The sequence below is a fragment of the Poromitra crassiceps genome, assembly GCF_964638095.1.
Source record: "Poromitra crassiceps genome assembly, chromosome: 7".
NCBI classification, from domain to species: domain Eukaryota; kingdom Metazoa; phylum Chordata; class Actinopteri; order Beryciformes; family Melamphaidae; genus Poromitra; species Poromitra crassiceps.
The window spans coordinates 39577032-39598101 of NC_139628.1; the positions used below are offsets into that span (position 1 = coordinate 39577032).

At 44.5% G+C, this 21070-nt stretch overlaps 1 protein-coding gene across 1 annotated transcript in view; it reads left to right on the forward strand.

Annotated features, from left to right (window-relative positions):
• LOC310779342 (pyruvate carboxylase, mitochondrial-like) overlaps positions 1 to 21070 on the forward strand; it is a gene marked incomplete at its 3' end in the record, with an annotated part of 392062 nt that overhangs the window by 9947 nt on the left and 361045 nt on the right. Inside the window, exons 2-6 of the mRNA XM_083639880.1 lie at positions 9989 to 10128; positions 12480 to 12573; positions 13114 to 13204; positions 18818 to 18983; positions 19321 to 19466. Of these exons, the coding sequence (XP_083496006.1) occupies positions 9989 to 10128; positions 12480 to 12573; positions 13114 to 13204; positions 18818 to 18983; positions 19321 to 19466 (637 nt within the window). The remainder of the gene's footprint in view (positions 1 to 9988; positions 10129 to 12479; positions 12574 to 13113; positions 13205 to 18817; positions 18984 to 19320; positions 19467 to 21070) is intronic.

Below are 21070 nucleotides of genomic sequence, written 5' to 3' on the forward strand. Positions count from 1 at the left end.
AGCACGTCCACGTCCAGTCATATATCAGTCTGCAGAAAGAAGTCTGGTAAGTTTAACAGTTGCGAAGCGATGCAGGACCCCATTCGGTGCGCCGTTCAAACGTGGGCTACGTCACACGCATCACAACGGGGGCTACGTTTCATTGCTCTGATTGGTTGTAGGCCTATCCAATTGTGTCCAGCTCTGCGCCCGTTGATAACGATGAGTTTCTAGACTGGCGATGTCGGGCTAAAAGAGAGAGACATGCACTGCATGCTGCAATTCTGGTTGTTGGGGAACGTCCCTTTGTGTGTGTCTGCACTGCACTGTGAGAGAGAGAGGCAGAGGTAGACAGAGAGAGAGAGAGTGAAAGAAGGTCATTGAGTGCATTTGGCACCAAACTGTATATTCCTGTTGTTTTTCTGAAGCAATAATTAAAAACAGTGCCTCGGTTGTTCTTGTTCTGTTGCTTGCAGCTGTTTTGAAACTGATTTCAGGATTCAAGTTTGAGTGGAAAAATATTGTATGCAGTTTTCGTTTACTTCGTTTACTTTTCACAGTGCTGTGCCTTTAGTGTGCTTTTTGACTTGTGGATTTTTAAATTATAAATTGTTCCGAAACAGTCAAATGGCTTTTAAAGCAGTTAAAAGGAGGCCCAACTCTCCATAGTCTCAATTGTCAGAACTGTGACATCGAGAAACAAAGGTTCATAACCCTAAAAGGTTGCAACACTGAAGGGTCTTCAACTTGTTTCAAGCTTCCAGATTCAACCCTCTGGGACTAAATGCTCTGGCCACATACCTTCTGGCAGGTCTCTGCTCCCTGGCCCAAGTTGTATTTACCTGAGAAACACTGGGAATAATGGTGGCCCATTACTTGTTGAATGGACTGGTTTGAAGTGCACTTAGTTGTTGTTTTTTTGCAGTTGATTGATCATATCTGAATCAAGGTGAGCAGTTGCCTTGCCTCAATGTACCTCAATCCCCCCTTCCCCCGGTTTTGCACTCCAGGCAGCTTCAGTGAAACACAAAGGTCACATTCCTATCAGACAGGAGGGCCCTGTTGAAAGGCACTTTGTTGGGAGGAAGAGACACCTATAACAAGCTTCTCTAGCTTCTTCTTCTGTGGTGTTTTTATGGCATTGGCATCCTTTATGTTACATTACCGCCTCCTTCTGGATTTATCCACTCTTTTGGACCATTCCCTCCAGGGACAGGGAATGGTCCATTCTTCTCCCTCAGCTTCTCTAGCTTTTAGACATCTTCTTAGTTAAAATTGGTTTTGGTTTGTCTGTGGTTGTCTGTGGTTTTGGTTTGTCTGTGCGGTTGCGGTGTGGTTCAGTCACGAGTCATCAGGGAAGATGTCATCAGTGATGTCACTTGAGCAATTGGGATGTCATCAGTGATGATGTCACCAGTGATGTCACGTGAGCAATTGTGATCATGTCATCAGTGATGTCACTCGAGTAACTGTGATGTCTTCTGTGTCTTCTTCTTCTGAGTTAAAATTGGCTAAGTGGGCTCTGTGGTGGTGGTGTCGGTCTGTTTGTGGCGGTGTCAGTCTTCAGAGTCTCCCCCCTATTGATTCCTAGTCAGATAAATGTGCTTTTTGAAACTTTTATGTTCATATGCATCATAGAAATACCATTTGTTTTCCCTCAGTGCTGGGAATGCACCAATACTCATTCATTCACTACTTATTCTAAGTACTTAACTAACAATCAGCCACACATAGAGTACTAATCTCACCCGCTGCTATTACAGAATAGTATAAATCAGGCTTTCCCAAACTTGTGAAAGGGCTTAGGTCCCCAGAGTTGGTAATGTGGCATGGAAGAAACTATTAACTTTTGATGAAAATCGGTGGCATATATGGACAGTTGCACTAGCATGGGTGGAAGTATGCGCTCTACTGAGTGCCGTATCAGCACTTCATGATAGGCTGTGGCTGTCCAGTAGTCTTGCCTAAACCAATAATCGATGACAGTTAGTAACTATCACTATCTTTTAGTATTGAGTGATGATGCCATACCATGCCTTCTGCATTCGGTATTATGCAATTATTTTAACTTATGAATAATTGCCCTTGAATTGCAGCTGCTTTGAATGCAAGTTAGGCGACAAGACATCCACATTTTAAATTATTCTCACTTTTAAAGAAATATGTCATTCTGTTGTGTTAGCATTCCTCCAGCAACTGATCAGAAGCATGCCAAGTAAACTTCATCAAGTGTCAGCTGAAGTTGGTCCTGTGCTTAAACTACGATTTGGAAGTATGAGCTAAAGTTTGTTTAAATTACAGCGATCCAAAATGGGTCTTTTTGTGATGTTGTCATTGTTAAACAATGAATTTTCAAACCGTGTTCAAGCAATGATTGTTTGAACACGGTTTGAAAATTCATAATCACAAGCTGGCAGTCTGCTGTGTTGCATCATCTTCCTCTCCTTATTACACTGTGCATGAGTCAGAACTGTCAGACACTGCTTGTTGCCCAGACAGGATATTCCACCCCCGTCCCATTACAAGTCTCCAGTCATGTTCTACATTCACCTTTTTCACCTCAGCCATTTTGTGTCTCAAAGGCAGGAAGTATGTAACACAGGTGCAACCAAAACATTAACGAGGGCCCCGTCACTGGAACACCACACCTAAATGGATTAGAAGTTGGAAACCCTCATTAATGTTTTGCTTGCACCTGTGTTACTTCCTGTCTTTTAGATTCAAAATCGCTGCTGATGAAAAAGATCAATAGGGCTGCCTGATGTACCATAGCCTTAATTCACCGTCCTGCAGACACACACTGTTCCTCTGTAGGCCGTTAAACTACAAGTTGGAATTTGACCCAAAATGCCCTCAAGCAGTGCTGCTGCAAAAACGGTCGTAACATCTGTCATTCCTTACATACCATGAGGTATTCCTCAGTCTGCTTCACTGCATTTTGGCAATGTGAGTGACACTGCTGGCAAAGGCAGCACTGAGAGAGGAGAAAGGAATCAATTAGCCTAGTAACCTATTATGTCAACTGTTGAATTGTTTGAATTATTGAACACAACTTAGGAAAGGTAGGAATACAAAAGGAGACAATGAAAGAAGGAAAGGATGATGGGGGACAGAACAGAAGACCATGATGGAAATAAGTGTTTACACTTTTTCATGTCATCCCTTGGATTTTGTCATTCTTTATCCAAAATAAAATCAATCAATCAATCAAGATAGAGAAGGGGACAACTGTTGTGTGTGGTTTGTTGATTTGCTTCTCTAAGCTTTGAAGAGAGGAGTTTGTGCCTGATCAGTGGCCAGCAGATCAGACTGTGGTTGTACTGGTCAGCTTCCAGGTGTGACTGTGTGTGTGAATGTGAACAGGGCACTCCTGAGCAAGCACAAACCTTTTAGACCACGCCCCCGCACACACACACACACACACACACACACACACACACACACACACACACACACACACACACACACACACACACACAACATCCCACATCCCACATCCCCCTGGCCACTACCCACCCCTCGAATCTCGACTCTCTCAGAGGTGCCCATAATATGAATATAACGAAGGGCGAAAATTAATCTGGATGGATGGCCGTGTGGAGGTTACGTGAAATGACATTAAATTATATTATAGACAATTTACATTCTAAATCTAAAATAGGTCTATGGTAAAAGTATCATCACGCTAGCTTTAAAAATGAGCCTGCCACAGCCTCTGAAAGACAGTAATATTGGTTGTGATGTGTGATCTTTTTTCTTTCAAAACCATGGAGGGCCAAAACAAACTTAGTGTGTGCCAAGTTTGGCCCACAGGCCCCAAATTGGTCAGCCATGCTGCTAGCACCTTCCTATCCCTATGTCCCGTTCTCCCATAGCCTCATCTAGATGTCAGTATTGAGACAAACTTTGACCTGAGTCCAGCTAGCTGTCGTAGGAGCTCTGTCAATTAACGACATCACAGATTAGAGTCTTGTTTGTCTGCTGTCTGGCTCGGGACGAGATAAATCAAATGCTCCTGTCCTCCTAAAATACTGATTGAACTGTCAAGCTTGAGGAATAATGTGATTTCAGTTTTCTTTTCAGTGGATTTCCATCTAACTTCACAGTGACGGCCTGGCATTACAGCTCTGATCACTGAAACCTCACTGTACACTGGTCTCAGATCTGAAAAATAAATTAATAATAATAATCAGTGTTGGGCAGTTACTGTAATCTGATTACTTTTTCACTAACTAAGTAATGTAAGGAGTTACAATTTCCAAAACAGTAATCAGATTACAATTACTAATCCAAGTAACTGAGTTTTTTTCTTATTTTTTTGCCTTATTTACGCAGAAAAACAAAAGAAAAACTCAGGAGACCATTTATTGCTTTGTTTATATACAGTATACTGTGTGTGTGTGTGTGTGTGTGTGTGTGTATATATATATATGGGGTAAATAAAGAAAAAGTAACTAGTAATCTAACTTTTGTAAAAAGTAATCAGTAAAGTAACTTTTATTACTTTTTCTAATCAGTAATCTTTAACTACATTTCCCAAGTAACTTGCCCAACACTGATAATAATCCATCCGGACGGTCAATGGGGTCACTGTAGTGACTGCATTTGTGGGTTTTGAGAGACCAAGGCCACATCTAGTACAGTAGGCAAACTTAGCAGCCATAAGCAAAGTTTAACAGCATTTGGCTGCTGGCTGGTATTTCTCCACCGCATGTTTAAGGTACTTAACGTAATCCATGCAGGCCTGTGGCCTTCTGAAACCATGTATTTCACTTTTAGTGTTTAAACCTGTTTCCAGAATGCCAACTCTCCAATTGTCTGGAGACAATTTGAACATTTTCTTTACAAATGAAATACCAATGGGTTGGCTTGGTTCCATGGGAATTACATTTTCTACGCATAACACATGGGAGACAGTGTGGGTTAGTAATAATTAGACAATGCAGCTTCAGACAATATTTGACCTGTTTTTGCCAGTCTGTCTGCATGTGTCCCATCCCATCATCCCATTTTCTTCTCTGGCTCACTGTTCTCTCCCTATCAGTTACAGGCCGTGTGAAACTGTATCCGCTCCATAGTGTGAAGCTGATTCCTTTGTGTCAAGATAGAGTTTCAGTCGGAGCGTACACTGCATGCAGTCTGCTGTCAGTGTAGCGGAGCGTACACTGCATGCAGTCTGCTGACAGTGTAGCGGAGCGTACACTGCATGCAGTCTGCTGACAGTGTAGCAGAGCGTACACTGCATGCAGTCTGCTGACAGTGTAGCGGAGCGTACACTGCATGCAGTCTGCTGACAGTGTAGCAGAGCGTACACTGCATGCAGTCTGCTGACAGTGTAGCGGAGCGTACACTGCATGCAGTCTGCTGACAGTGTAGCAGAGCGTACACTGCATGCAGTCTGCTGTCAGTGTAGCGGAGCGTACACTGCATGCAGTCTGCTGACAGTGTAGCAGAGCGTACACTGCATGCAGTCTGCTGACAGTGTAGCAGAGCGTACACTGCATGCAGTCTGCTGACAGCTGCTACACTGCATGCAGTCTGCTGACAGTGTAGCGGAGCGTACACTGCATGCAGTCTGCTGACAGTGTAGCGGAGCGTACACTGCATGCAGTCTGCTGACAGTGTAGCGGAGCGTACACTGCATGCAGTCTGCTGACAGTGTAGCGGAGCGTACACTGCATGCAGTCTGCTGACAGTGTAGTGGAGCGTACACTGCATGCAGTCTGCTGACAGTGTAGAGGAGCGTACACTGCATGCAGTCTGCTGACAGTGTAGAGGAGCGTACACTGCATGCAGTCTGCTGACAGTGTAGCGCCATTCAGTCACTGACTCTTGACTCATCCATTCTTCATCAATCATCAATCATTTAATCCCTAATGAAAAAGAAAGAATGACCAATGATTTGCCACTTACAAAATGACCTTTCCCCTGTTTCCCATGTTTGCGTATGCCATGTAATGTGGGTTATCCAGTCCTCAGGCTCAGCAGTCTTTCCACATTCTTTTGAACTCTACACCTTCAAATTTGCCCCGGCGATAATCGCCATGCGATGTGCACGCGTGATTTCTATTCGCACATAGGATAAGCAATAACCATGCCCTGTGGCGCCGGGATTGGCCAGGAGCATTGAAGCTTGGGACTAAAGCACCTGGGGTTTTTCATCTTTTAAAATAAAGATGTTTAAAAAACTATTGCTTGTTACATTTTCAGTGCTGTACCTTTTCTCTGGGTAAGAATTGAGCTTGAAATTAACGATATGATACATTATATTTATTATATGAGCTATGAACGTGAAGAACACAACACCGTTTATATTATTGCATGTTTTTGTAGATTGTGTACATTGTGTAGATTACAATTATTATGCTTATTATTATTATTACTATGCTAAGGAAGGTAGGTGACCATAATTCATTTCAATGTCCGCTCTCGAAATCGCTGTCCGTTCTCAAGAGCTATTCAGTTGGTTCATGAAATCGCTGGGCTGCGTGCCCTCCAGTGTTGCTCCTGGCCAATCCCGGCGCCACAGGGCGTGGTTATTGCTTATCCTATGTGTATATATGCCAGGCCGGTAAGTGGCGCTGTAACGCTGCCACATCACAGTACAACGTGTGGTTGTCAAACCTCTCACTTCCCTATTCACGTTGTATTTGCGAGGGATATATATAGAGCAGCCCGAGTATGTCCGTTACACTCAGGGTTTACATTTCATTTCATTTCATTTTGTCCAATATTAAAATATTCCAGAATTGCATGTTGTATTAAAAGTAAATATTATTTCTATCTAACACATTTAGCCTGATTTTGTTTGTGTTATTGTAAAAACTTAGCCGCCGCTAAGCCTTCTGGGAAATATCCGATGAAGGGAGGGGTGGATGGGAAGAGTCAGCTGTGGAGCCCTGAGGATGTTGTACACGCTGTTCTCCTGTCCACTTGTTGCTGACGGTGGTAATAGAGGAGCATTATATTTTGCTGCAAGAGCCCTAACAGGCACAGTAGCTGCTGTAGCACGAAGGCTAGTGCACTGTAAGCTATTGTTGCTGGTGGACAGTGGTGGGGCTATGGCGTCATCGGTTCAGGAAAGATGCGTATGGGTTGTAAACACGGAAATGCAAGGGTGGCGTCTTCAGATTTATTCACTCTAGGACCCGGTTTCAAAAATTAGCATATACTCCCAGAACGTATACTCCCAGAACGCTGGTTCCGTCTGGACGAAATGTCTATACGGCAAAAAACTTTAGCGGATACACCTAAACTCGTCTCCGTGTGGACATGGCCTTAGTTTGCTGTTTTCTGCCTTTGAATGAGAGTTGTTTCATTTTCACAAAAAACGGATTAGGAGGATGTCACATACAGTACAGTACAGTAGGATAGGAATTAACATCTAGGAATTCTTCAATTATATTGTCTTCCCCCTTTTAATGTAGACAACCCAATGCACACACATTAGCTGTAGTCACCAGAGCAGACTAGTCCAGTCTAGCTTTGTATGCCATCATGAAGGTCAGGTACAGCGACATTGTTATCAAACACTGTCTTAGTCTGATAGCGTTGAAGTTCCTTACAGTACGTTATCCTTGAGTCTATATTTAGCAAGGAGATGTATATCATGAGTATATTTAGCAAGAAGATGTATCATGACATGAGCTAGAGGTAATGTCTGAGTTAAGGGAAACCCAGAGGAATTGAGTTTGCATAATGAGACTTTCTCTAGGCGAAAAAATAGGGAGGGGCTCTCCTGTCTAGGTCATGTTACCATGACAAGCTGAATGGTACTGGAGTCAGAGAGGTTTGACTTTTGAGGAGAGGGTTGGCACATCCTTTTCTGCTCCTTGGTTCAGTCTCCATTGGCTGCATTACTGGTGTTTGACCACAGAGTGGCAGCAGAGGACTGTCAGTCAGGTGTCACTTCCTATTTGGGGCATAGAAGAAGCTTCTGGTTGACTATGCTCAGCACCAAACACTCCATCTGCAAAGCTGCCAGACTCCCAGGGTGAATGAGGTACTTACCATGTTGTCGATGAGGTGATGGAGAGGTTTACTGTGTCGTGTGTGTCTTTGTGTTCTTGTGCCACTCATGTGTTGCTGTGTGTGTAACCTTTGTGTGAGTGTGTACAGTAGTAATGGGCTGTTTGTGAGTAAATGTCTGCCCTCAGGGGGTTAGTGAGTAGAAATGCAACCATCACCGTTAGTGTTTGGGGTCACAGCAGGTGTAAATGATGGTTAGTTAGTGTGTATGTGTGTGTGCACTGCCTGTTTGTGTGTCTGTCTGTGTGCGTGTACTGTATGCGTTTGTGGAAGGAGAATTTTCCTTTCCACGTGATACTGTGGTTGGAGGGTTCTTTGGCTTGAATGTTGCCTAGTAAAAACCGAGGGTGGAGTTTAGACTTGGACACATGAAGCCAATGCGGAAGTAGGAAAAAACTGTAGTTCCTTGAATGGCCATTTGAGGCTGCCTGCACAAGGGTGTCAATCAGGGTGGGAATTCCACAGAGGCCATGGCTGCCGTTGCCCCTCCCACTGGCCAGCCTGCGACTGTCGGTTGCTTTAAAAGCATCAGTGGTCTCAGTTTAATGTAGCCTACTGTATACAAAGCATAATTGGCTCATTTGAACATGCATTTCAGAAAAGTCACTCTTCACGATGTCAATAGAGCTGCAGCAAATGGCCTTTGTGCCCTAATAAAAATGGTGATGCCGAAGGCCAGACGGCCTTGTCGATAAAATGATGAAATTCCCACCCTGGTGTCAATCCACATTCACCCCAATGTTGAAATGCCCGACTTTACAGCAGGAATAAACGTGTTTTCCAGCCTGGTTCAAAAAATGGTTTTGAGGGGCGTCTGGGTAGTGTAGAGGTAAAAGCACAAGCTTACGGATAAGGAGGAACTGGAGCAGTACCACACGCACCTGCGCACAACTCTCTACTGCCTACTAGTGGATATATTACTTAAGGCCGTGTGTCCATCTAGCGTCTTTTTCCGACCGTTAAACGCTGGAAGTACGCAGATCAGCGCACAATATACAAGTTTGAAGCAGTCTGAAACTAACGTTAGTTCAGTGCAGTAGTAGCTTGATAGCTGACAGCTAACATTAGCTAACAACACACATACAGTGATTTAGCTCAACACTCACCAGAAATATTAAGTGTCTAGCCAATCTGCTCCCACAATTGAGCCTTTCGGTCTCTGTTGCGATAGTTTTTCCATATGATTAGTTGCCAGAAAAGGAGCACCCGACACCAGCGTCTTTCTGAAAAGTTAAAATAATTTCAGCTGGAAGCGCTGGTAGTCGGGCGCACAAAAACGCCGGAGCGCTGTGAAAATAGACGCTGGACGCAGCGCACTTTCTCTAGACGTCTGTGTGCGCCCGCATACGCTCGCTCCTCATTGGAAACAACTGAAAAAAGACGCCGGAGCTGATGAAAAGACGCTAGATGGACACAGGCCCTAACATAATACCAACGTGAAAGACGCATGTGTGGACAGTGACGTTTATATCATTTGAAACGGGCACATTTATTTTCGGACAGAAATGGAGCATAAATGAGCACTTACTCTGTCCATCTCTGTTTACAGTCTATGGTAAAAAACCAAGTGAAACTTAAGTCACTGAGGAAACCAAACCTGCAGCTCCACAGCCGGGGAATTTGAGACTTTGTGGAATAGCAAGTTGTTCAGCATTTGACATCTTAACATTCACTCATTGCAAACTAACGGTTAAGAACCAAAGTCTGTGTCAGTCTATCACCCTGGCGATCACTAGGTCTTTTTCTTTGTCTTTTAAAGATCAATATCGAGAAAAAAATCTGTTCATCACTGATGATGTCACAATGCCTATGACATCATCAGTGCCTATGCCATCATCAGTGATGTCATAAGATGATTTTTGTCAATAACGATGTCACTGATGATAGGGCGTCTATATCGCTGCCTCTTCCTGTCTGCCTCTCCCTCTACCACAGTTTGTGTGTGTATGTTAACCACTCTCTTTATCTCCCCCTCTCTCAGGATGTTGAGGTACCGGGTGGTTCGTGGCGGCCTCGGCCTATTGGCCGTCAGGAGGTCGTGTCTCCTCTATCGCTCCGCCCACTCTGGCCCCAAGAGCCCTGAGTATCGACCAATCAAGAAAGTCATGGTGGCCAACAGAGGTGAGGCCTCACCCATGTCCTGTCCAATAGTAATTCACCATTGACTGAGACGATGACAATACTGACCGTATCCCGATCGAGTCTGGGGAAACGGAGTTGAAGTTGCACATGATCTCAAACATATCGGAAAACTGTAAACATTTTTTGCAGACATTCATTTAGTTTGACAGTTATTGAGAGTTGATTTGAGTTCAGTCGTGGACCAGTGATGTCACTCATGCACAAATGACATCACTGGTCCACAACTGAACTCAAATCAACTCTCAATAATAATAATGTCTGCAAAACTGTTTTTGAACTGGAACTGTCCGAAGTTCTCCTTTAGTTTGCTATGCTGCGTGAATTTATTTGAGCACACCATGCTGGGTGGATCTGCACCTCTTCATTCAAACATATTATTATCAAAGCTAGAATCAAATCAGCACGCCACTACCTACGTCACCTGGGATCTGAATGAAGTGCGCTGCATTTATTTTCTGCAAAACACATTTGAACCAACCAGAAGTGGAAAAACATGCATTTCTCTGTCTCAATAGTCTCCTAGTAGTACTGCTAGCAATCGCCGATAAGTGAGGTCTACATTACTGAAATTGCAGTGCGGATGAAGAATGAATGAATTCTGACGATGGCCGTGAAGCCGAAACGTAGATTTGAAGAGAAATCCGATCAACAGGAAGTGTATTGTTCTCAGTGGGTCGTAGCACTGTCCTCTCCTCGCCCGCTTGTGGTCTGGATGGGAATGTAATGACAGGAGGGGAGCTGGAGTTTGTTTAAGCAGCAGGCAGTCGACAGCGTGGTCGTTCCACGCAGGATAAACATCGCTGATGCGCTCGGCTAATGCTTATAATCACTGGGACCCCCTGCTGCTAATGGCTTAGCTGTCCAGGGAGGCCTCCAGTGTGTAATTAGAGGGACTCCACACGAGGCACTGTGCGGGATTTGACTGGCGAGCGAGGGGCTATTCATGCGTTTTATTTCACTGGCTTTTAAGGACTCCCCATTACATGCCTGCCTGTGTGCACACTTTAAAAGCCTTATTACAATCCTTTCATCCATCAATTTAATTCATATAGATTGTGGTTACTGCCACATGTACGTACGCACGGACGTACCCACGCACGCGCACACACACAGCATTGCTTCCCATCAATCTCTCATTCACATCGGTGTGACACGATATCAACACTGCATTGGATCACATTAAGGTGCACCGGACCATGGTCGACTTTTGTATAACGTATATATAATATATAGTATATATATAAAATATTCAAGGCTGACTTTATTCTCTCAGCGGAGGGATTATTCTTAGACGCAGCGCCACAGGATAGGACAAAAGCTGTTCATAAATTATACACAGTGTCTGTGTGCATATATAGTGGCATGTAAAAAGTAGACCTCACAGTCTCGGCCAAACCTGAGAGAACCATATACGTACTGCAGTGATGAACGCCATGCAGTAAGTTTATTTGTATAGCCCTACACACGCACGCACGCACGCACACAAACGCGCACGCACACAAACGCACACGCACACAAACGCACACACACACACACACACACACACACACACACACACACACACACACACAGGCTCAAAAATGCCCCCCCCCCCTGCCGAAAAAAAGAAAAATCCAAATAATAATGACAACTAAACAGAACGTAATAAAGGTCAACTTTCACGAAGGAAGGTAAAGAAATAGAGAGCCAAAGTGAACGTCACTTCCTGCTTTCCTCCCTGTACCAGCGTGTGAAAAAATATCACAGTGGTGAACGGAGCGATACGCTACCTTTTTGATCCAGTTTGAATTGTGCCACGGGAGTACACACATCATGTTTGTCAATGTAAAAGATAACTCTGCAAGTCAAGAAAGTCGCAGTTTGTGGTAAAACTGTGGCACTATAAGTTATAAATCAGAAAGACCACGCACAACCGTAAGTGGCGCGTAAGTGACGTCTCTCCCGCCAGTCCATTGTTGTTGATGGTGTGACGTATAATGTGCGACACGAGATGTAGCTGATTGACAAAACTAAACCTTACATTTCAGTTTCAGGACAAACTGCGACTTTCTTGACATGCATAGTTATCTTTTAAATTGACTAAATTTAACAGGTGCACAATTCAATTCAACAACGGGATCAAAAAAGTAACGTATCTCTCCGTTCACCACCATTCATATTTTTTCACACGCTGGTACAGGGAGAAAAGCAGGAAGTGACGTTCACTTTAGCTCTCTGTAGAGGCTGGTGGTGCACAAATTAAATGAAAGCAAATCGTGGACAAAAGGACAACAGATGACTGGAATATGATGACGATAACGCCTCATGTGATTCCTCCGCCTCTCTTACAGGTGAGATAGCCATCCGTGTGTTCAGAGCCTGTACCGAGCTGGGGATTCGAACCGTGGCCGTCTACTCCGAGCAAGACACCGGACAGATGCACAGGTACACCCCCCCTCCCCCCCTCCCCACCACATCAGAGTAGAATAACACCACACTGCTTTATGTAAAGCACTACTGTATAATGGGTCTTTTCGGCTGCCGGTGTTGAATATCGACTCCAAAATACTGAGGCGTTTTAAAGTGCTAGCAGCAATTAAGGAGGACTGTGAGTATTTTTCGCCTTGGCTAGTGGTTAGAAATGGCCGATTCTTTGCTGTGCAGTCGCTATTCAGAGGCGACGGATAAGTGTAATTGTATTCACATGACAAACATGCAGCTCTATAAACTAAAAGAGGGCTGATTAAGATAGTCATTTGAATCATAATCATAGGCTGCTTGCTTTGACTAAACATTGGTGCCTGGGGGTTGGTGAGCTGGGAACTGCTGGCCTAAAACTGTAAATTATTGTTGTGTGGCGGTGGGGAGAGTTAGTCCCAGAGCTGTGTGTGTTTTCGTCTTGTAATTAAAGTCGACTTCCTGGTTTTCTTTGCCTCCTTCCTTCCACATCCCTCTGACATGCAATCTTCTGCACTCCTCTTACAGGCAGAAGGCAGATGAGGCTTACCTGATTGGGAGAGGCCTGGCGCCTGTTGCTGCATACCTGGACATTCCTGACATCATCAAAGTAGCCAAGGTAAAACACACACACACACACACACACACACACACACACACACACACACACACACACACACACACACAATTCTCCAACACCTGCCTCCCTCCATGTGTTCAGACCATTGGTTCAGACGCAACCAAATCAAATCCATAAGGAAGATTTAAATTGTGAGCCCTGGGAATATGTGGATGAGGTTTTGGTGGAGTCAGAAGTTATGTGAACTCTTAATGGATGTACTGTATACTTTCTCCCATCTGCTGAATGCATATGTTAGTCTGAAGACTCACTTGGCAAAGAAGCCATCCCAGGCCACATGGTCTTGGAGCTCTACCCGCACACCAAGCACAGCACTTTTAATATTCACCAGAGCTAGCTGCTGCTGCTGCTGCTGCTGTGCATCTCCTATGATGAAGTCGGAAAATCTCACCCCTCTTCATTATTTATGTAATCTTATCTCATGTCTTCTAACCCATGGCAGAGGAGGTTTTTAAGTAGGGATGCACGATATATCGGCAATCATATCGGTATCGGCAGATGTTAGTCATTTTCTAACATATCGGCATCGGTCCAATGTTGCAATGTTAATATCGGTTATCGGTATCAGCCAAAATGTTTACATTGAGAGGAAACATTGCAGTAAATCTATGATTTCTGGGCTTTTCCAAATGTTTTGGAAATAAAGAAAGACATTAATCTTTCAAATTCAGTGTTTACATGTGTTTTTCAGTATGTACACAATTTGATCATCACAAAAATGTGTTTTTATACAGATCATAATCGACATCGGTAAATATCGGTTATCGGTCATAACAGCAAAGTTGTTATCGGTATCGGCCAAAATTTTCACATCGGTGCATCCCTATTTTTAAGTGTATGTACCGTAGTATGTCTGTGAAGCCAAAAGTCTTTGAAGCCAAAAATTAATTTGCACATGAGTGAACAATAAATGTCTAATCTAATACTTACTAGTTCATGTTAAGATACAGCATCCCGATTTTTGGAATAGCCAACCTCTTCCTCCCTTTCTCCCATCCTTCCTACCTAACCTCCTCCCTACTTGCCTTACTTCTTGCCTTCCTTTGTCTAGATGACTATCTTCCCTAGCCTCCTTGTTTCCTTCCCTACACTGTCTCACGCCTCCATTTTCAGCTCCAGCCATCCGATCATTTTCATTCCTCCTCCTTCTTCCTATTATCTGTCTAAAGCGACTAAAAAGCAATTTGGCACCAACTGCTCACATTCATAACAGAGCACGCAATCAACACGTTTATAGCTGTGATCGGAATAATCACATTATTGGGACTGATCATTGCCAAAACTATGAAGGCCCAAGGCTAATACAGATGAGAATATAGAATCTCTTGAACCTAATATGTGGCTCCATAGTCTTTTCACTCTACAAATGTGCCACATCACGGTCTGTACCTGTTGTGTGTGTGTGTGTGTGTGTGTGTGTGTGTGTGTGTGAGTGTGAATGATATGCAAGATCATGCGTGCCAATTCTAATGCGAAGGCCGATTAAAAGTTGACATGATTGCAGTCAGATCAGATGATCAGATTGCTAATTGCTAATGCGGCACTTCCAAACCGATTGCATTTTCCACCGGATTGCTGTTGGTCGGTTTATTCTAAAATGAATAAGGTGTTTATGATTTCCTGCCCCTGGGAAATAAAATGGTCCAATTAATATGGTTATCTGATTGCATGTTAACTTCCTCACTGCCTATTTCCTTCTCTCCTTCCCGGCCTGTTACGACTCATCTCTGCATGTGTTAAATCCCATTGATTTCCTCTTACCTGCATTCCCTCACATCTTGCCTCTTCTCTGCAGCACATGCTGCCAGTTGTTCATTATCATTTTGCTGATCAATCTCTCCTGGTTGTTAATTTTCTGCGCGGGCATGTGGTCAGCCGGCCAAGTTGGGGGGCCGTCCAACTCATTTCTCACAATCCGTCTGCCTATGTGGGGCCCAGACACCCCATGCCAGCAAAGTGTGTGTGTGTGTGTGTGTGTCTCTGAATCTTCTTTCTCTTTTGCTCACGCTCTTTCTCAATCTTTACTAGTGTCGGGGCGATATGGACCAAAAATCATATTTCTGTTATGCTGAATGGCGATACACAATACTGTATACCGTAAATTTCGGACTATAAGCCGCGGCTTTTTCCCCATTTTTTGGCCCTGCGGCTTATATAACGGTGCGGCTTATCTATGGATTTTTTCAAAAAAAAAAAAAAAAAATCTCTTTTTTAGCACTCTTTCTAACTATAAATACACTTCTGTTTTAATTTCCTCTCTTGCCCTCTTTTCACCACACCGCGGACACTGTGTGCACTGTAAAAAAAAACACAGGTGGTGTTGTGTTATGTTGTTTTGTTGAAATGTTAATAAATGGGAGCTTCCTCAAACAGCCATCTCTTTCCCGACAATCCCCTCTGTGCATGAACCCTTACATATGGTAATTAAACATTAAAACACAATTAAAAAAAAACAAAAAAAACAAAAAAAAAACATTAAAACACCTGCGGCTTATAGTCCGGTGCGGCTTATATATCGTCGGTGTCGGGCCAGGACCTCGAATGTCACTTTTTTCACTTTCTTACTTTTTGTCATGAATCAATGCCATTGGTCACCCTTCATGTCTCTGTGTGGTTTTTAACAAATGCAACCAATGGAAAAGCATTAAAACGAGCTTGTGAGTAAATCTCGTAACGCCATTCGCCCTCAATCTGTCAGTCAAACCTCAAAATCCCCCCCCTACCTCCGTGTGTACCCCCCCACGCGGGACACTAAACCCGGAAAAGACACACGGCAGATGCGCTGTGTATTTCTCATATCGTTTTGACTCATCCTGGCTTCCTCTGACGTTAATATATCAATCAAATGTTTTCCAGTTATTCCTAGGCTGCAAACTTGTTTTAACATGCAAATCGGAGTGCTTTCTTACCAGAATAAAGTAACGTTAACGTTACGTTATGTCAGACTATTTCTCACCCCATGCGAAAGCCCCAAATCGGCCATGAGAGGCGAGGGGCAATCCTGCTGCTCCTGCGCGCGCGCCCGCGGCCTGGAGCTTGGGGGCTCGTGCATGAGGATGCGGCTGCCTCCCGCTTGACTGGCCATGAGAAAGCGCTTCCAAGTCGGACTGATAATATAAACAACATCATTTGAGCTTATCCAGGTCAGATATTTATAAAGTAATGACACATTCAGCGGGAAACTAACTATAATTAAGACATGTGCCAACTTTGACGACATTTGGTTCAGTAGTTTAAGAGCAAACAGGTTTTTTTTACTTCCTGAAAAGTTTCTGTTTTGGAGATTCGAGGTCCTGGAACGACAGCAGCGATATGTAACAAACAGGCAATTTTGCTGCTGCGGCTTATACTCCGGTGCGGCTTATAGTGCGGAATTTACGGTATATGTCGGTATTTTCTACAAAGTGGGCTAAATGTTCAGTTGTAAGTCAAAGCCACATGTGAGATGTACAGTAGGCCTGGGCGATATGGACAAACTCAAATATCACAATATTTTTTACCAAATACCTCGATATCGATATTGCGACAATATTGTAGGGATGATTCTTGGTGCTTTCACAAAATATTTACACAATGATTAATATTCTATATTTTGATAAATAATCATCAGTAATGTGGACATAATGACTAAGTGGGTAAAGGCAAATAATAGAAAAGCTAGAACAGTCTGGTAAGTTCAGAAAATTGCATCACTTTAAAGCCTTTAAAACCAGGAAAAGACAACAATTATGCCATGATATCCAAAATCTAAGCTGATATCTAGTCACATATCATTACAATATCGATATAATATCGATGTAGTGCCTAGCCCTACTTCACATTCTGTGTATGCTCACCTCTCTAACGCACTGTGTATCACTCTATTAGGCCATCCGTCTCTGTCCCAAGAGCTTCTGCTGAGGAATGTGTGTGTGTGCATGTGGCCATTGTGTGTGTGTTGTGAGTATGCGTTATTGCCATCTTGCTTGCGTGCATGTGTTCTTAGGTGTGTGTGCGTGTTTGCGTGTTTGTGTGTTTGTGTGTGCGCCCGAGTGTTTGAACCACCCTGTGTGAATCTAATCGACATGTCTGGCCGTGCCCGTGTGGGAGGTGGGTGGGTGGGAGGGACCTGCCTATGTGCTGCAATTCATATGCGTGTGTGTGGATATATGGGCGGCGGGGGTCCATTCTGCCAGTAACAGCTCCCTTAACAACGGGACAGCCCATAATTATAGCCCGCCTCGTATCCACGAGCAGATGGCACGTACTGGTCCGGAGATGGCTTCTATCTGTCAAGCTAGGCAGCTATCTGTGTGTGTGTGTGTGTGTGTTTGTGAGAGAGGCACGTGCACATGTGTGCGTGATTGCATGCTTCTCAGAATCTTGTGTGTCTGCTAGTCTCCTACTGGTGTCCATTGACTAGATGATGATTAAGACTGTGAAGACTGTAACTAAAATAGAACCATAACAAAATGTCTTGTTTTCCCTCGGTTCCTACTGTGTGTGTGTGTGTGTGTGTGCGCGCGCTGATATGTAACTCACAATTCACTGTCCAGCTTGCTGTGTGTGTGTGTCCAGCTTGCAGTGTGTGTGTGTGTGTGTCCAGCTTGCAGTGTGTGTGTGTGTGTGTGTGTCCAGCTTGCAGTGTGTTTGTGTGTGTGTGTCCAGCTTGCAGTGTGTGTGTGTGTGTGTGGCGTGTGTTTGTGTCCAGCTTGCAGTGTGTGTGTGTGTGTGTGTCCAGCTGTCAGTGTGTGTGTGGTGTGTGTGTGTGTCCAGCTTGCATTGTGTGTGTGTGGCGTGTGTTTGTGTGTGTGTGTCCAGTTTGCAGTGTGTGTTTGTGGCGTGTGTTTGTGTGTGTGTCCAGCTTGCAGTGTGTGTGTGTCCAGCTTGCATTGTGTGTGTGTCCAGCTTGCATTGTGTGTGTGTGTGGCGTGTGTTTGTGTGTGTGTGTGTCCAGCTTGCATTGTGTGTGTGTGGCGTGTGTTTGTGTGTGTGTGTCCAGCTTGCAGTGTGTGTGTATGTCCAGCTTGCATTGTGTGTGTGTGGCGTCTGTTTGTGTGTGTGTCCAGTTTGCAGTGTGTGTGGCGTGTTTGTGTGTGTGTGTCCAGCTTGCAGTGTGTGTGATCACTCTCCGTCTCCCTCACTCCCAAATGTAATAGGGAGCCAAGCATTAACCGAGGCCCACAGAGGCTCCGTGTTTAACAGCGCTCAGCTGTTGCCAAGCTGCGCTACATCCCTTCCTCTTGGCTCCACTAACAAATATGACATCTTTCAGCACATATTCTGCTCATATCTCCATCAAAAGCATCTTTCAGCACATATTCTTTCTGTTCATATCTCCATCAGAAGCCCAACTTCAAGTGTGAACAGAAGATGTGGGCTGGCCATTTGCATGCTAAAACATGAGAGAAGTGTTTGGGAAAGTCTCACTGATACACACTGATACACACGTTGATAAATTAACATATAAGAAGGTTGAAGTTTTGACCTTTTGTAGATGATTGTTCTCCTCGCGAGTGCAAAAATGCATCAGCCAAACATCCTGCAGTGGAATAAATCATTTTCTGTCTTTCTCACCCTCCCTTCTCTGTCCATCCCTCGTTCCCCTTCTAGGAAAACAACGTGGACGCCATCCACCCGGGCTACGGTTTCCTCTCCGAGCGCTCGGACTTCGCACAGGCCTGCGAAGATTCGGGGGTCAGGTTCATCGGGCCGAGCCCGGACACGGTGCGCAAGATGGGGGACAAGGTGGAGGCTCGCTCCCTGGCCATCAACGCAGGTATATGTAGGGGAATGACTGGAGGAAGGGTCTTGGCCCAGGACCTTTTGTTGCAAGTTACCCCCCCTCTCTCACCCAGTCTTTCCTGTCTGCCTTTACTTTGAGATGTCGAACTTGCCAAATGACACGTCACCTTTAACCCATTGATACCTGATGCAGCATTTGTGTGTATATCCCTCATTTGTGTGCGTATCCCTTTAAGACCGCGAACCGCGTTAACGCGGTTCGCGGTCTTAAAGGGATACAAACACAAATGCTGCATCAGGTATCAATGGGTTAAATATCTCTCTCAATCCATATGCATCCACTGACTGCATCCACCTCTATCTCTCTGTAGGTGTGCCTGTGGTCCCAGGCACAGACGGGCCCATCGCCAGCTTCAACGAGGCGCATGCCTTTGCCAAGACCTACGGCTTCCCCATCATCTTCAAAGCGGCCTACGGCGGAGGAGGTCGAGGCATGAGGGTGGTCAGAGAGTACGAGGTGAGGGAAGCACGCCCTGTGGAAACCATCCACACTGTATTTGCTCCATTAGGTGAGGTGTTAGTCTTGCCTCAGTCAGTCTGTGGTGTAAAGATTGTCAGGTCCATAGTACAGTAAGTGTGGGACAACTTTTGATTTGATGTACCGGTGGTTTTTAAAGCAGCTACGAGCAAGATTTTCGAGTGTTATTAAACAGTCTAAATGTAATATTGATGCATCACATCTTACCTATAATAGTAGCTGAGACCAAAGCCGTGTGAATCGGAGATTACTCTCTTGATGATTATAGAGTCTGTCTGTCTTCCGGCGGGCCGGATGGACCAGGAAGTGAAACGAAGCGGTTTACGGCAGCTGCCTGCCTTCAACCGTTTCGCTCTGCCTAGCAACAGACCATAAACAAGGAGAACGCCATGCTCGCTATATCCAGGGGCTTGCTACTCTCGCGAACATCTCTCGTTATATTCTAACAGTTTGTTTGGAAGTAATTTTGTTATTTTGTGGTTATGGCCGAAGTGGCTGCGTAAACCGTTTCATTTCACTTCCTGATCTGCCCCGGCCGCAGACAGACTAATCATCAAGACAACACTGGCCGATTCACTCGGCGCTAAAGCAAGACTACTCTGCGTTGGTCTTGTCTACTATTAGAGGTAAGATGTGAGGCATCGATATTAAATTTAGATTTAATAACAATCGAAAATCTTGCTCGTAGCTGCTTTAAGTGTATAAAACCTGAAAATCCTGTTGTCGGCCACTGCTGCACACACGTCTGTGAAAGATGGCCAGACTCACAACATAAATCCTAAGTCCTGACACTTGTCCGCCAAAGAGAAAACAAAGTGGACTTTTTGGCTGTCTTCGTGTCTGCGTCTCCCAATTGTGGTTTTCATTTTCATTCGTTTTCTCTTTGTGCTGAATGAAGGTGAAATTGCTTGGAAATGACAGCCAGACCACTTATCTTCAGTCCTGCATGGACATTTTGATAATAACGTCTTTGAATATTTTACGTGCTGTGGGTTTTCTTTAAGTCACCTTTTCCTCCTCAAAAAGTGACACATTTTTCTTGCTACATTTCGAATAACACAATTTCACTTGTCTAGCTTCATTCACTGCTTCATTGCAAACTGTTCGTCTTCTGTTTACATTAGTTCCACCTGCGTTGTTCCTAGTTGGTGCTTGTCTACAAACTGTATGATGTGCTGTCATCGTTAGGTGAGCAGAAAAAAACGCAAAGTGAACTTGCTTGATTAAACAATACTATGTGGAGGGCCACATATAATATATTTTGAGAGACAAGCCGCAGTCCGTTTCAAATCGGCCCGCTGGCCGGACTTTGGACAGGCCTGTTTTAAAGCCTTTATCGGCCGACGATAGCGATGACGTGCTTCTATCATTGTGCATCCCTAGTCCTTACTGTTGGTTCACACCAGGCGCTATTCAGAAGCAGTGCTTAACAGAAGCTGAGTGCCACGCTAAACCGGTCACACCAGAAACACACTCTTTTCCTCAGCGCCTTGCTCCTTGCTGCCCTCCCCCCGCTGACAACTTGCATTGACTTCATGCCTGGCTGCTCTCGGGTGCACCGCGCTGCACGCTTGAACATTAGA